This window comes from Chanodichthys erythropterus, chromosome 15 (assembly GCF_024489055.1).
Source record: "Chanodichthys erythropterus isolate Z2021 chromosome 15, ASM2448905v1, whole genome shotgun sequence".
Taxonomy (NCBI): Eukaryota; Metazoa; Chordata; class Actinopteri; order Cypriniformes; family Xenocyprididae; genus Chanodichthys; species Chanodichthys erythropterus.
The window spans coordinates 18770194-18783280 of NC_090235.1; the positions used below are offsets into that span (position 1 = coordinate 18770194).

The window sequence follows — 13087 nt, forward strand, 5'->3', positions numbered from 1 at the left end:
CTGCTTCATATTTTTGTGGAAACTGAGATACATTTATACATTTTTCAAAATTCTTAAATTCTACAGCATTTAATAGGTTGTTTGCAATCACGTGGTTCTGGTGACGCGCGAAATACTGGTGGAGGGCAAACAGTGAAAATTAGAATGGAAGAGATGGAGAAAAGTCCTTTCTGTGCTGGTTTAGAAAGGTAAAAACAGAAAATCACAACATATGTTGGACGTGATCTTTATGTTATGAAGATGAGCGACTTTTCCACTGAATTGAAAAAATTCCTGCCATTGAGGAGGTAGATATAGACAATGTGAAGCTGCCGTCACGCCGCGTTCAGATCTAGTCTGGGTTTGTTTACATCGCGCTGCCTTTCTGCTAGTGAAGTTAAGGCAGTATTTTTGATTGTGAAAAATATCGCCATTGTAGGTCATTTGTGCTGAATCGAGAATAGCAACAGGAGCTCACATTATTGTTCAAAGAAGAAATTGGACGGTGTAATACAATTGTTGCCTTTTATACGTGTAAAAACACACTAAGGGAAAGTTGAGGAGGTGACGGGAAGACGCTGTATCAAATCTAATGTCACTGATTTAACCCACCCCCTATCACTCAATAAAATAATCACATAGCTGAGTGTTTTTGAAAGTGTTGTCTTTGTTGTTGAATCGACTTCTGTCAGCTTGTTAAACATTTATTTATTTGGACATTTTCTACCATACAATGGCTGAAGCAGCAGCATGTGACACTGTTCTCATGGTAACCAGGTCAACATTGTGAACGGAATACTACAAAACTGAAGTGAAAACACCAAATTATCATTCAATGGGATAAAATAGTTTCTCTTTCCTGCAAACGATACCATGAAGAATGTGAATATTTAACCAAGTCAAAAACAAATAAGCAGGTATCCATATTCATTTCAGTATCGGCAGACGCAAAAAAACGCTATTAAAGGCGACAACTTTTAAAGTTAAAAAATTATATAAGTTATAAAAAACAGTATAAGTTATGTAAACGATATAAACACCTTCTGGGTTCTCAATTTTATCGATCTGAGAAACCATAAACGACGCAAAACATTGCCCTCCAGACTCATGTGCAAACAACCTATTGAAACAAAAATCTGTTGTTAGATTATAAAAGTCTTTACTGTCACTTTTGATCAATTTAATGCATCTTTGCTAAATAAAAGTATTAATTTCATTCAAAAACAATTACTGACCCGAAACTTTTGAAAGGTAGTGAATAACATTTTGAGAATTCCAGATTAGATCCTTTAGAAATCTTTAACTCACAAACAAGGTTTTATGATGGCCATCATAATCAGAAAGCTGAGAATTTGTCCTTCTGTATAAAAAAACATTTGTGTTTCTTGGTCAAAGTGACTCAAAATGATGGAGATAATATGAAAATAAGGTACATGTGTGAACTTTTCATATATTTTTGTGGTCACACTTTATTTTTCTCACTATTAACTATGACTTTTGCCTCAATAAACTCCTAATTACTGCTAATAGTTAGTACGGTAGATGTTAGGTTTAGGTATTGGTAGGATTAAGGGATGTAGGACATGGTCATGCAAATATGTGCTTTATAAGTACTAATAAACAGCCAATCTCCTAGTAATATGTATGCTTATTTAATAGTGAGAATTGTACCCTTAACTAAAGTGTTAACATTTTTGTTTCTAAAATACTATAGCGGTGCAGTGTGGTAACCCTGGGACTCCCAGTAACGGACGGGTTTACCGACTAGACGGCACCACCTTTTCACACTCTGTCATCTATTCCTGTATGGACGGATACCTGCTGAGCGGCTCCACCACACGACAATGCCAAGCTAACGGCACCTGGTCTGGCGCTGCGCCCAACTGCACCTGTAAGTGAAAAATGGCAGGATGATTGTTGAACTTTAAATAGAAACAAAGTGCTGTTTGTTTTTGAATAAACCACAATGGCCTTCAGTAGTGCGTCATTCCAGGGTATGATTGAGGTGATATGACAGATGCATGGGATTTATTTGTGTAAATCTGTATCTTAATGATAACAGACCTTGACTGACAGAGAAAAGTCCTCTTGCTGAGAACAACTTCATGAAAGTTTCATTCATGTTAAATGTTCCTTTGAATATAGAAAGTTAAAAAGTTGTCAAATAAGTGCATTTTGTGGAAGAATTGGGTCAAAATTGAGATTGCAAGATCAGGTTTTTCAGAGATGTTCTTTTATCAAAGGGAGGAAGAAGAACAGGTCCTCATCTAACTCTGTTAGATTCATAAATCAATTATTTCAGTCTTTCATAATCCTGCCACGGACACAATACTTAACTAGAGTCCTTAATTTAGTCACAAACCCTGTTCATTCAAATTCCCTAATCCGTTTCCACCTCATGTTCATCAAGTCTGGCATTGTGCTACATTTTCAATTCCCCAAAATTACCATTTTGTACAATCTGTTGGTTGTAAAATAAAAGGTGTCAATGAGAGTCATTTCATTGGCAATGAAGGAAAACAATGCAATGTGGCTTTAGCAAACAAAGATATCGGCACGTAGTAATGAAAAACTCCTCTTTACATCGATTAGGCATATTACGGATGTGTTATTTAATTTACCCAGAGTGCCTGCTAAAGTCAAAATGAATCAAGATGGATGCTTTCAAACAAAAATGAAATGCTCACACATCTAGTTGTTTAAAAACTCTAGTAGTAGTTGTTTGAGGAATGATGAAGAGCCACGCAACACAATAAAACGGCTTAGCCTGCATGATGTGTCTTGGTAAGTTGGCATTATCATCCATAATCACATCCCTTAATGCTCTCACCCTTAAACGTGGGTGTATTCCCTGCATACTGTTGACTGGAATTATATGGGTGGTGCACCAAACCAGCTCTGATTGATGCAGCTCTACATGTGTTCATTGAGTGGGCCGAAAGCGGTGATACATGGCTGTGTCCAAGGGAGGAGTCATATTAGCATTTAGCGTTAGCCATTTCTCACCATCAGCTGACATGTTTATGTGCGAGGCCGCTGATGGATTTTACAAAACATCATTTTCCGTCCTTTTCCAAAAGACACAAAACGTATGGCAACTCAAGGGTGACAAATAAGTAATGGTCCACCATAAATCAATAGAGGAAATTAAGATGTTGCATCTGGGAAATAATTAAATAAATGCACTGATCGAACGAGTTTTTGTCAGCCACAGCAAAGTGCAAAACTACAAATGTGTTTCATCTGAATTCCAGTGGCGCTACATTCTTTCTCACATCATTCCAATCCAACCGCCTCTTATTTATCCATTGGAAGGAATGATAATTGTAAAAGATCTGTGGAATTGATTTGAAGTTGCACCTCGGGGACATCGGTGGGAAGGGAGCCGTGATTGTGCGCTACTATTGATTTCTTTATATAATAGCAAGATCTATCATTTGAAATAAAAAGCCAGGGGTCCTAAAGATCGCTGTAGCGTAAATGAGTTGTTAAAGATGATTTGTGAACGTGGCTCCCTTAGGTTTGTTTCGATAGCTTCAATCACATTGCCACAAAAAGCTATGATTGCCATCTGATGAGTATTAGATATTGAATAAAGATCTACACTGCTTTTGTAAATTGCCTATACTTTTAGCTCAAATGGAGACTATTAGCACATTGTACTCAACACAGTAGTTCAGTTTGGCCTGTAAACATCGTAATTCTGATCTTTACTTTTCAGTGATTAACTGCGGAGACCCCGGAGTGCCAGCCAATGGGCTTAGATATGGTGAGGACTTTACCATTGGACAAAACATCACTTTTATGTGCCAGCCCGGCTACACAATGGAAGCCGAGAGTTTCTCCACCATCACTTGTACTGGAAATGGTACCTGGAACGCCCCTGTGCCTTTCTGTAAAGGTAAAACTATAATAAATTATAGTTTTATAATAAATTCTGATAACACTTTACAGTTAGGTTTATATTGGTTAAAGCATATTAGGAATCATGGGATAACATTGAACAATACAGTATTATTTTAAGTAATAGTGCAATTTCTGTCATCTTTTACTCATCCTTTCTTCTGTAGAACAGATATTTTGAAGAATGTCTCATCGACTGGTTTTTCCATTCAATGAAAGTCAATGGGTCTCATTCATGAAACACGAGCAGAAAGAATTTTTGTGTAAATCGTGTGTAAAGTGGTTCTGGCGTAAATTTTCGGATTCATTAAAATGTTTGTATTGTCCAAATGTTAGTTGGCACCTGCTCCCAGCCACGCGTAAATAGTGCGTTTAACATCCGAACGTTTTGCTCATTAATAAGGCTGCATTTTAATTCACCTTAATAAGGTACATATTTACACAGCATTTTGAGTATCAGCATTTGAACAGTAGTAGTATCTGAAAATGGAGCACTTTAATCAAATAATTAATTGATTTCAATAATTGATTTCAATTAATTGATTTCAATAACTAATGGCCCCTTAATTGTTATGGAAATTGTTTCCTATAAAATGGCCAAAATCCTTTGTTTGGTGTCATAATATGATGCCCATGTATAGTTGCCATTCGGATTTAATGGGCGGGATTTATGGTAATTGAGAATGAGCGTGCACGCGCATCCCATTTACGACTGATTGGAATTCATTAACACACACACACATTTTACTACCACTTCTGACGTTTACAAAGTATTCGTGAATCAGGAGAAGATTTTTCGGGAAGGTCTCTTTACGCGCAAATCACTCACATTTTTACTTGTATATTTACCAATGTTTCATGAATGAGACCCAATGGGTCCAAAACAATTCATTTTATGCAAAAATAAATAAATAAATAAATAAACATATACATACAAAAATTAACCAAGCATGTTTACTTTTAGATATACTAATGCTATTTTATACATATCATCACTGGAAACCTTACATCTCCAGAACTGCTACTTTTCATGAAATGGAAAAAAAACACTGTATTTATTTAACTTAAACACTGTTGTCAAAGTTGATATTGTGGCTTTCTATATGGTCAGACACTTGCCTGTATCATTGTATTATTAACATTTGACCAAAATCAAGATCAAATGGAGGTTTTTGAAATATCAGCGAAATATCAGTTTTTTTCTGTCATTTGGCAAAAATCTCATGTTATTATATATATATATATATATATATAATGTGTGTGCGTGTGTGTGTGTGTGTATCTATAACACTGTAATTATTCAAACAACCAGTTGTTTATTCACTATTGCATTGCAAACAAGCAGAGATGATCCGAAATGTGTGCAGCACTTCATTCATGATAGAGTTTTTAGGACTGACTGACTGACAGTTTGAGGATCCAGTCGAGTTACGAGCTCTTTTTAATACTCTAAATTGGTTACATTTTTGGAAAATCCACAGACAGATGTAAAGGGTGACCAATAATAATGATTTATGGAAAAAAAATAAAAATGACGAAATATGGAGATACAAAGTTTCCACCTGACAACGACAAAATACTACTAATTTGCTATACATATTTTTAACATTTTAAGTTGAATAAATTTATATTTTTAATGGACTATACACAATGAAAAATAGTATATTTACAAATTAGCATTGCCAGTTTTTATAATTTAGGTTAAGTTCATTTAAAAAATTGAACCTTCTAGTAAAGCGTTACCTAAATTCTCATCACTCCCACAGGCTTCATCGTCCCAAGATTAACACATTTCTCCAGCATTTTTTCTGCCAAGTAAAGCCATATATCATTATTGTTCACAAGGCACGGCTTAAGACGACTCGCTCACTGATATATCTGCACATCTGGCCCCAACCGCCCCGAGCGTTAGATGCACAGATGCTTCTCCCAGAGCGAGTTGAGGACTTCAAGCTTTTGTGTCGTCGCTGTTTTGATGGATGTCTTGTTTGAAATGTAGAGCTAAAAAGGGGAGGAATGTTTATCCACCCTTGTAAGTCATCTTTCTCGTGCAATTGCGCTACAACTAACAGTAAACATTCATGTTTTATCAACCAGTCTTGCTGTTTGACAAATGACAATCGTGTGACGGGAACACAGACTGAGTGTTCGCCCCTTGAGGGCTGTGTTGTCCCCATTATTATAATCAGCTTTGACCTATGAGCCCTTGCATTTCTTGTAATTAATTTCACAAATGACTCCTGTCATCTTCCTACTGCCAGGAGATGAACTGGTACTGAATATATCAAGTGATATGAAATTGAATTTCAGGTTTGGACGTTGCATTTGTGATCTTCGCCAGTACCCTGGCCTCGAATGCCATTTTGCTAAGCTCATTTAGATAGACACAGATGTCTCATTTATTCCTGAAGGCAGCGACCTCCTCCTTCTCTTTAAGGACATGTTGTGCATACATATCTGAGGCCATTAATATGCATGCAAATGTGAGTTTGCTCAAAAAAGAACCACTCCCACCTCTGTCAAGCGCTTCAGGTGTGGGAAGGATCCTGACATTGATTGTGTGTGCGTCCCTGCTGTCTCTTTTCTTCAGTTGTAGACAGTATATATGAAATATTCATTAGCTTAGGAGCCACAATCTGGTCCAGGCCTCTTTAAAGGATGCCAACACTGATTCTGATTAATAATACAACATTGGGGTTTGTTAGAGTGGAGCGAAGACAACACGATCAGCTCATAACGAAGTTGTCGAATGTATAATTTTTGCAGGTAGTAATTGCAGTCTGGCTGGAACTTTACTATGGTATAAAAAGTGTGTGTGTGTATATAAGTGTGGTATTGGGTGTTGCACCATAAGTGGGGGCATGTGTTATCATGAGTGCCCGATTGAGCAAGGCATCGGCTTCCTGTCTGGTGGAGTGTGATTGATTTTAAAGGCTTGTGTGGTACCTGAGGACTGATAACCGGGGAAGAGGACTTACCTAGAGTTGTGCGGGCAGTTATTGGAAAAGATGGGGCCTCTAAGACAGATATAGCGTTCAGTGACTTCAGTAGTGTTAGCAGAAGCAATTAATCTCTATACCCAACTGAACCTGCTAGTACTGCTATAGTTAACACTTTTTTAGACATGTTGTTCTCTCTTTTTCTCTGCACTAAATTAAACTTTTCTATTGCAGGCTTGTGCTAGATTTTTGCAGTTATATTATTATGATGAATACAGTTATTTGATTTGCATTGCATACAATTCTTTGGTCTTTGTCTTGTTTTCCAATAAAAAATACCTCAAATAAATTCCTTAAAATTAAATGCATTTACATGAACAGAAAAAATCAGTGCTTAAAAGTGCAAGTGATTAAAATCTGCAAATGGAGTTAAAAAATATTATACAAGTTAAATGTAATGTATAATTAATTATTATCATTTTAAATATAAATTAATGTAATTTAAATATGAATTAAATATTTTTATAATTTAAGTATTTTCTTCAAAAATAATATTAAAGTATCACTGATTGAATTTCATATATTTGATAATTATTTTAACATCTTATGTATAATTTTTTTTTTTTTTTTTTTAGATTATTCATAATAATTATATATATATATATATATATATATATATATATATATATATATATATATATATATATATATATATATAAGAAGTAACATAATTTGGACCGTTTGAAAAGCATGTGCAGGAACAAATGTAACCATTTTATAAATTCAACCCTGTTACCCAGGTGGTTGTAAGAAAAAAAATAGTCAAACTAACTTTATTTTCAATAAATTAAAGAAAAACATTTAACTATAAACCACATTTGGTCCCAATCTAGCAAGCCCCTGCAGAGAGCTTTTATTTTTATTTAATGTTTATTGCTAGAAATAAATCAGATCAAACAGGGTTTTAAACTGTATTTATTCCTCAAAGTTTGATAACAAGGTTGCAAACCTCATATAAATTGAATAGAAAATAAAGAAGCTCATATAATATTTACTTTGCCCTCCAGAGGCTAACAATCAGCATTTTCTGAAGGTTAAGCACTTCTTTTCACTGATCATTTGTTGAAAAGAAAAAAGGCCCTGGGAAGTGCCATTTGTTGTGTTTTAAGTGTGTTTAGACATTTTAACTGGGAATCAAGGAAAATGCATTTGCTTAAAATGGAATTTTAACGTTGGTTACATTCTAATTATACCATGGTCTGTCGATTCTGATTGGCTGAAAGGTGTGCATTAAAACCATTTAATGCACAGGTAGTTCCAGTCAGTTTAATCACCATTCTATATGCGCTGCGCCCACACACACACACGCACAAACACCGAGGCCGGAGATCGCGCTGCACACACACAGAAACACAAGCACAGAAGCTTATCAATGCTGCCCCTGTGACTTTTATAAACTTCTGAATCGCTACATTATTTCTCAGCAACAACATCTCACTTCGTGAAGTTTTTGAAACACGTAGCTTTACTATTAGTAGAAAGACGCTGCACAGCAAGTAATTCACAAACACATCTCTCTCTCACTCAATCGATCAATAATTAATTAAAATAAATGCTATAATTCATTCATTCAAATAAATGTAATCTTACCACACTACTTTATCTCTGTGTCATGAAACCTGTCGCGTTCATGATGTACGGCTGTATCAGTGTCCTTATTTGCACATATATTTCATTTGAAGACAACGTGATTAAATATGTGTGCATACACGGTGCTGGTTCATGTTTATAGCACTAGAGTATAAGAAATATGTCAAACGACTCGCTCTGGTCTATATCTGATCTATATGATCCATGTTGTTAAACTCATCACATAATTCTGTGCAGAAACTGCTCTCATGTGCGCTCCACATGTTGTTTGAATTCTCTGCAGTAATGCGATCTCACTGTGCAGCCTGTACATATCTGTTCACATCTCAAAAAATGTGTTTTGGGGTTTCATGACCCTTTAAAGCGGAAGAATTCTGGATCTAAAGGTCTGTAACTGATGAAAATAACCATCATATTTAACATTCCGATCCGATATTGCTCTACAAACTTCAAAAACAGCTTGTCAATGCTGGCAAATGACCGTGGTATAAGCGGGATAATCCATGGCTAGCTGTGCATTAAATGATTTGAATGCACTCTGCTTCCCATCGGGAAGTTCTTTGCCTCCACGTCATCATTTAATGCACAGCTAGCCGAGGATTATCCCTAACCTGTATTATACATGTCATTGTTAAGTATGAGCTCAACTCTCCTCTGTTTAATGTCTCTCTTTAGCCGTTACCTGCACAGCTCCTCCGCCCATCTCAAACGGCCTTCTGGAGGGACGTGACTTTGAGTGGGGCACCAGCGTGAGTTACAGCTGCTCCCCAGGATACGAGCTCTCTTTTCCTGCCATTCTCACCTGTGTGGGCAATGGTACATGGAGTGGTGAGGTGCCCCAGTGCTTGCGTGAGTATACTGTACTACTCCATTAATATTAATCAAACTGACTGCTTTCATCCCTGTGAGTGTTTGCATCACTATGCATGCCAACATTTCCCAAAAAAAGCAGCAGACAGCTTTATGTCTGCACCTTATATGCTTGCTGTTGGCACAGAATTGATGATCAGATTTTGATTAATTGAGCACATATAGGTCAACAAATTTACATTACATTCGCTGGGTTAGATAGCATTATTTGTTTGGGACACCAGACATGGTGGGCTCAGCATGGTGCAGCTTGGGATATCAGTTCTGTCTGTTTCAGCACATCCAATGCTGTATGATGTTGTGAACTTCTAAGATGAAGAAACTCCAGAATTTAAAGTTTAAAAAGCCTAGTTATCACAAAGGTACCCTTGTTTTAGCCCTCACATGGAACAAAAGCAGGCAATGTAAAAAAAAAAAAAAAAAAAAAAAAATCTTTTGCTTGAGAAAGAAAGTGTTCCTCTGACTTTGTCAGGGAACTGATTTTTTTTTTTTTTTTTTTTTCTACACTTTCTTTTCAACTTTTATTTTATATCTTGACAGCATATCTATAATTCATCAAGAAAAGTCAAGTTTGTAGTGCTAGATCTCAGGCACAGTCATCTGACCAGCATATTTATGATGGATCAGTCAGTTGGTGACGTCAACCATGTGATTGATTTTCCCTCCAGACCCACTGTTTGCCTGACAGTGACAGAGCCGTGGATAACGTTCATCATGGGGCTCAGGATTTCCCTTAGTATTCTGTGGATTTTTTCAGAAGAGCATACTATAACATAATATTCTTGCAGTATATAATATGTATACTATTGTTCAAAATTTTGGGGGTCCATATGATTTAGCAAGAATTGATCAAAAATGACTGTAAAGACATATAATTATAATTTCTTTTTTAAATAAATGCTGTTCTTTTGATCTTTCTATTCATCAAAGAACCCTGAAAAATATCATGGTTTCCAACAATGATAATAATCAGAAATGGTTCTTGAGCAAATCATCATATTAGAATGATTTCTGAAGGGTCATGTGACACTGAAGACTGGAGTAATGATGCTGAAAATTCAACTTTGATCACAGGAATACATTTCAAATAGAAAACATTTTTTTATTATTGTAATAATATTTCACAATATTATCATTTTTACTGTATTTTCCAGCCTTGGTGAACATAAGAGAGTTTTTTCAAGAACATTAAATAATCTTATCGAACAGTAGTGCGCAGTATGCACATTTTCTCTATGCATAAAATGCCCAGACGATTTACTACACTTGCTAAAATGTGCAGTATACATACAACAGAGCACACTGTATGAAATGCTATATATCCCACAATGCAATGTACTTGATTTGACCTTCCATTTCCAGTGTGATGAATGAACCAATGGTAGGCAATAGACACTGTATATTGCAATGCACTTTTTTTGGGGGGGGGTAAATTGTTGCATTACTAACATAGTTTTTGAATATTCCTTAGATTTCTTTATTGACAATTTCAATATTCATACATCACTTAAAGATAAAGTGACACTAACAAAGATATAATAAAGCATGTACTCAGGAAAAAAAAAAAAAAAACTTTCAGTGTGGTTCTATATAGAACTCTAGGGTTCTTGACTCAATTTTAAAGAACACTTTATGCCAAAAAGGTTCTATATAAGTCTTCAATTAATGCATAACTCTTTCATGTTTAATAAAGTATGTTTACAAGCTGCTTATTGAATCAAAAATAAAAAAATAAAAATAATTAAAACTAAACCCATGAAATGTTCTATATATGAAGTGCCTGACAGAACACTTTAAGGTTCTAGAACCTTTCAGCATCATTCATAACTACCCATTTGAGAATGATTTTCTGAATGTGTTTATTTATGATTTCTGTGATTATAGCTAAGTTCTGTGGAGATCCTGGAATCCCTGCTTTTGGCTCGAGGGAAGGCCGCAGTTTCATCTTCCAGTCCGAGGTGTCATTTAGCTGCATGTCTCCCTACATCCCAGTGGGCAGCACTACACGCTTTTGCCAGGCTGACGGCACCTGGAGTGGATCCCAGCCTCGCTGTATAGGTAAATCAATTATGCTGACACAGTTTGCATGTTTAAACCATATGTTGAATTCCCAGTGAAACAGACTGCCATAATAATTGTTATAAGTATGTATATTAAAATCTAATAATGCTAAAACCACATAATAAGCCAGCTGAAGCTGGCCACTGCATCCAACTCTGCTAAGCAAGAAGCAATTACGGTCACTTAAAGGGATCCTATTATGCTTTTTTACACACTTTCTTTAGTGTGTAATGTTGCTGTTTGGGCATGAAAAAGGTCTGCAAAGTCCCTCCAGCGGGAGTTATTCTCTATATCAGTGTCAGTGTACACTGAACTCCCTGAAACTCCTCCATTGTAGTCTTGAGTTTTCTTCCAGGAACGAACATGTCACAATATCTTATCTAAATAATTCCCGCCCAAGGCATACGTTAAATAAAGGGGCGAGGTCTGGTTGAGCGAGTTAGTTGTGTGTTGAAACTGGCAGTTATGGTAAGGGGCGGGACATTTCCCAAACACGCTCGAAGCACATGACCAATCACAACACACTGCTCCAGCCGACCAAACAGAGCAATACTGACAGACTGGGAAGAGAGGAGCTGCAACAATGACAAATATGGTAAAAATAATGTGTTTTTTGAGCATTCAAGCATGAAAGCCTATTCAAGTAGAGCCCAAATACAAAATCAAGACTAATAGGCATAATAGGTCCCCTTTAAGTCATTTGTCTCTTTACTGTTTCACGGTTCAGTTCAGTGAAAGTCTGGAAATTTAAGCTAGATGGTTGGAATTTCAAGTTTTGCCTCAATTAACACTTTCCAGTAGCTCCAGCTGCTGAGTCTTATGATTACCACCCACAACGATAAGCTGTTTTGGTCTTATTTGTTGCCCAGTGCACAAACAAGCTCAAAAGTATTTAGCAACAACAACTCCAAAGAAATCGATGCCCTCCCACAGCTCTGGCTGCCCAGGTCAGTGCTGCTCCAAGCCGGCCTAATGTTGAATTGACACAATTATAGTGGGGAAGAACAAAACCACACCTTTAAGTGACCTCAGAACAAAGGAAGGGGGAACAGTTGGCAGACGAGTGGAGAGAATGAAGTGTGGAATGGAGGCCAGGGAAAACTTCATAAAACTACTTCTTGACAGTCAGCAGTGGCAGCTGTTGTGAAGTTAGTGTCCTCGAGTCCCTCAAACACAGATGCACTGTGGCATGTACTTAATCAGAATGCGACATTAATGTATTCTGAACAAACATGAATCAACAATGAATGTTTTTTAGAAATGCTGTAAAAATTGTCGTTCATTAGAAAATGTTTTAGGTAATGTTAATACATTTAAACTTATTGTGAAGTATTAACTTTTGTAATGTGATGTACATCCAAGTGCAATGGATTATCGAAAAAGACAAATAATTTACGCCAGGGATTTGGTTTTATCCATCAGTTGTTGATTGGATTGAGGCAGATTTGAATCTGAGCTTGCAGTTGATTATAAGAAAGGGGTTTAAGTGGTCAACAGTGAGAAGTCTGTCGTCTCAACTGAAGATTTAGTTATGATATTTTATAAGATATAAAAAAAAACATGCATTTATACAATAGATAAACCGAATTTTCATTTTATGGTAACACTTTACCAGTTAATGCTGTTTTTTGGCACTTCAAATTTTGAAGTCAAATATCATTGTTAGCTGTATTTAATGTAAAACA

General features: G+C 36.2%; 1 protein-coding gene across 1 annotated transcript in view; it reads left to right on the plus strand.

The window, feature by feature from the left end:
* csmd3b (CUB and Sushi multiple domains 3b) overlaps positions 1 to 13087 on the plus strand; it is a 514670-nt gene that overhangs the window by 476799 nt on the left and 24784 nt on the right. Inside the window, exons 58-61 of the mRNA XM_067361816.1 lie at positions 1694 to 1870; positions 3701 to 3880; positions 9147 to 9320; positions 11226 to 11399. Coding sequence (XP_067217917.1) covers positions 1694 to 1870; positions 3701 to 3880; positions 9147 to 9320; positions 11226 to 11399 — 705 coding nt within the window. The remainder of the gene's footprint in view (positions 1 to 1693; positions 1871 to 3700; positions 3881 to 9146; positions 9321 to 11225; positions 11400 to 13087) is intronic.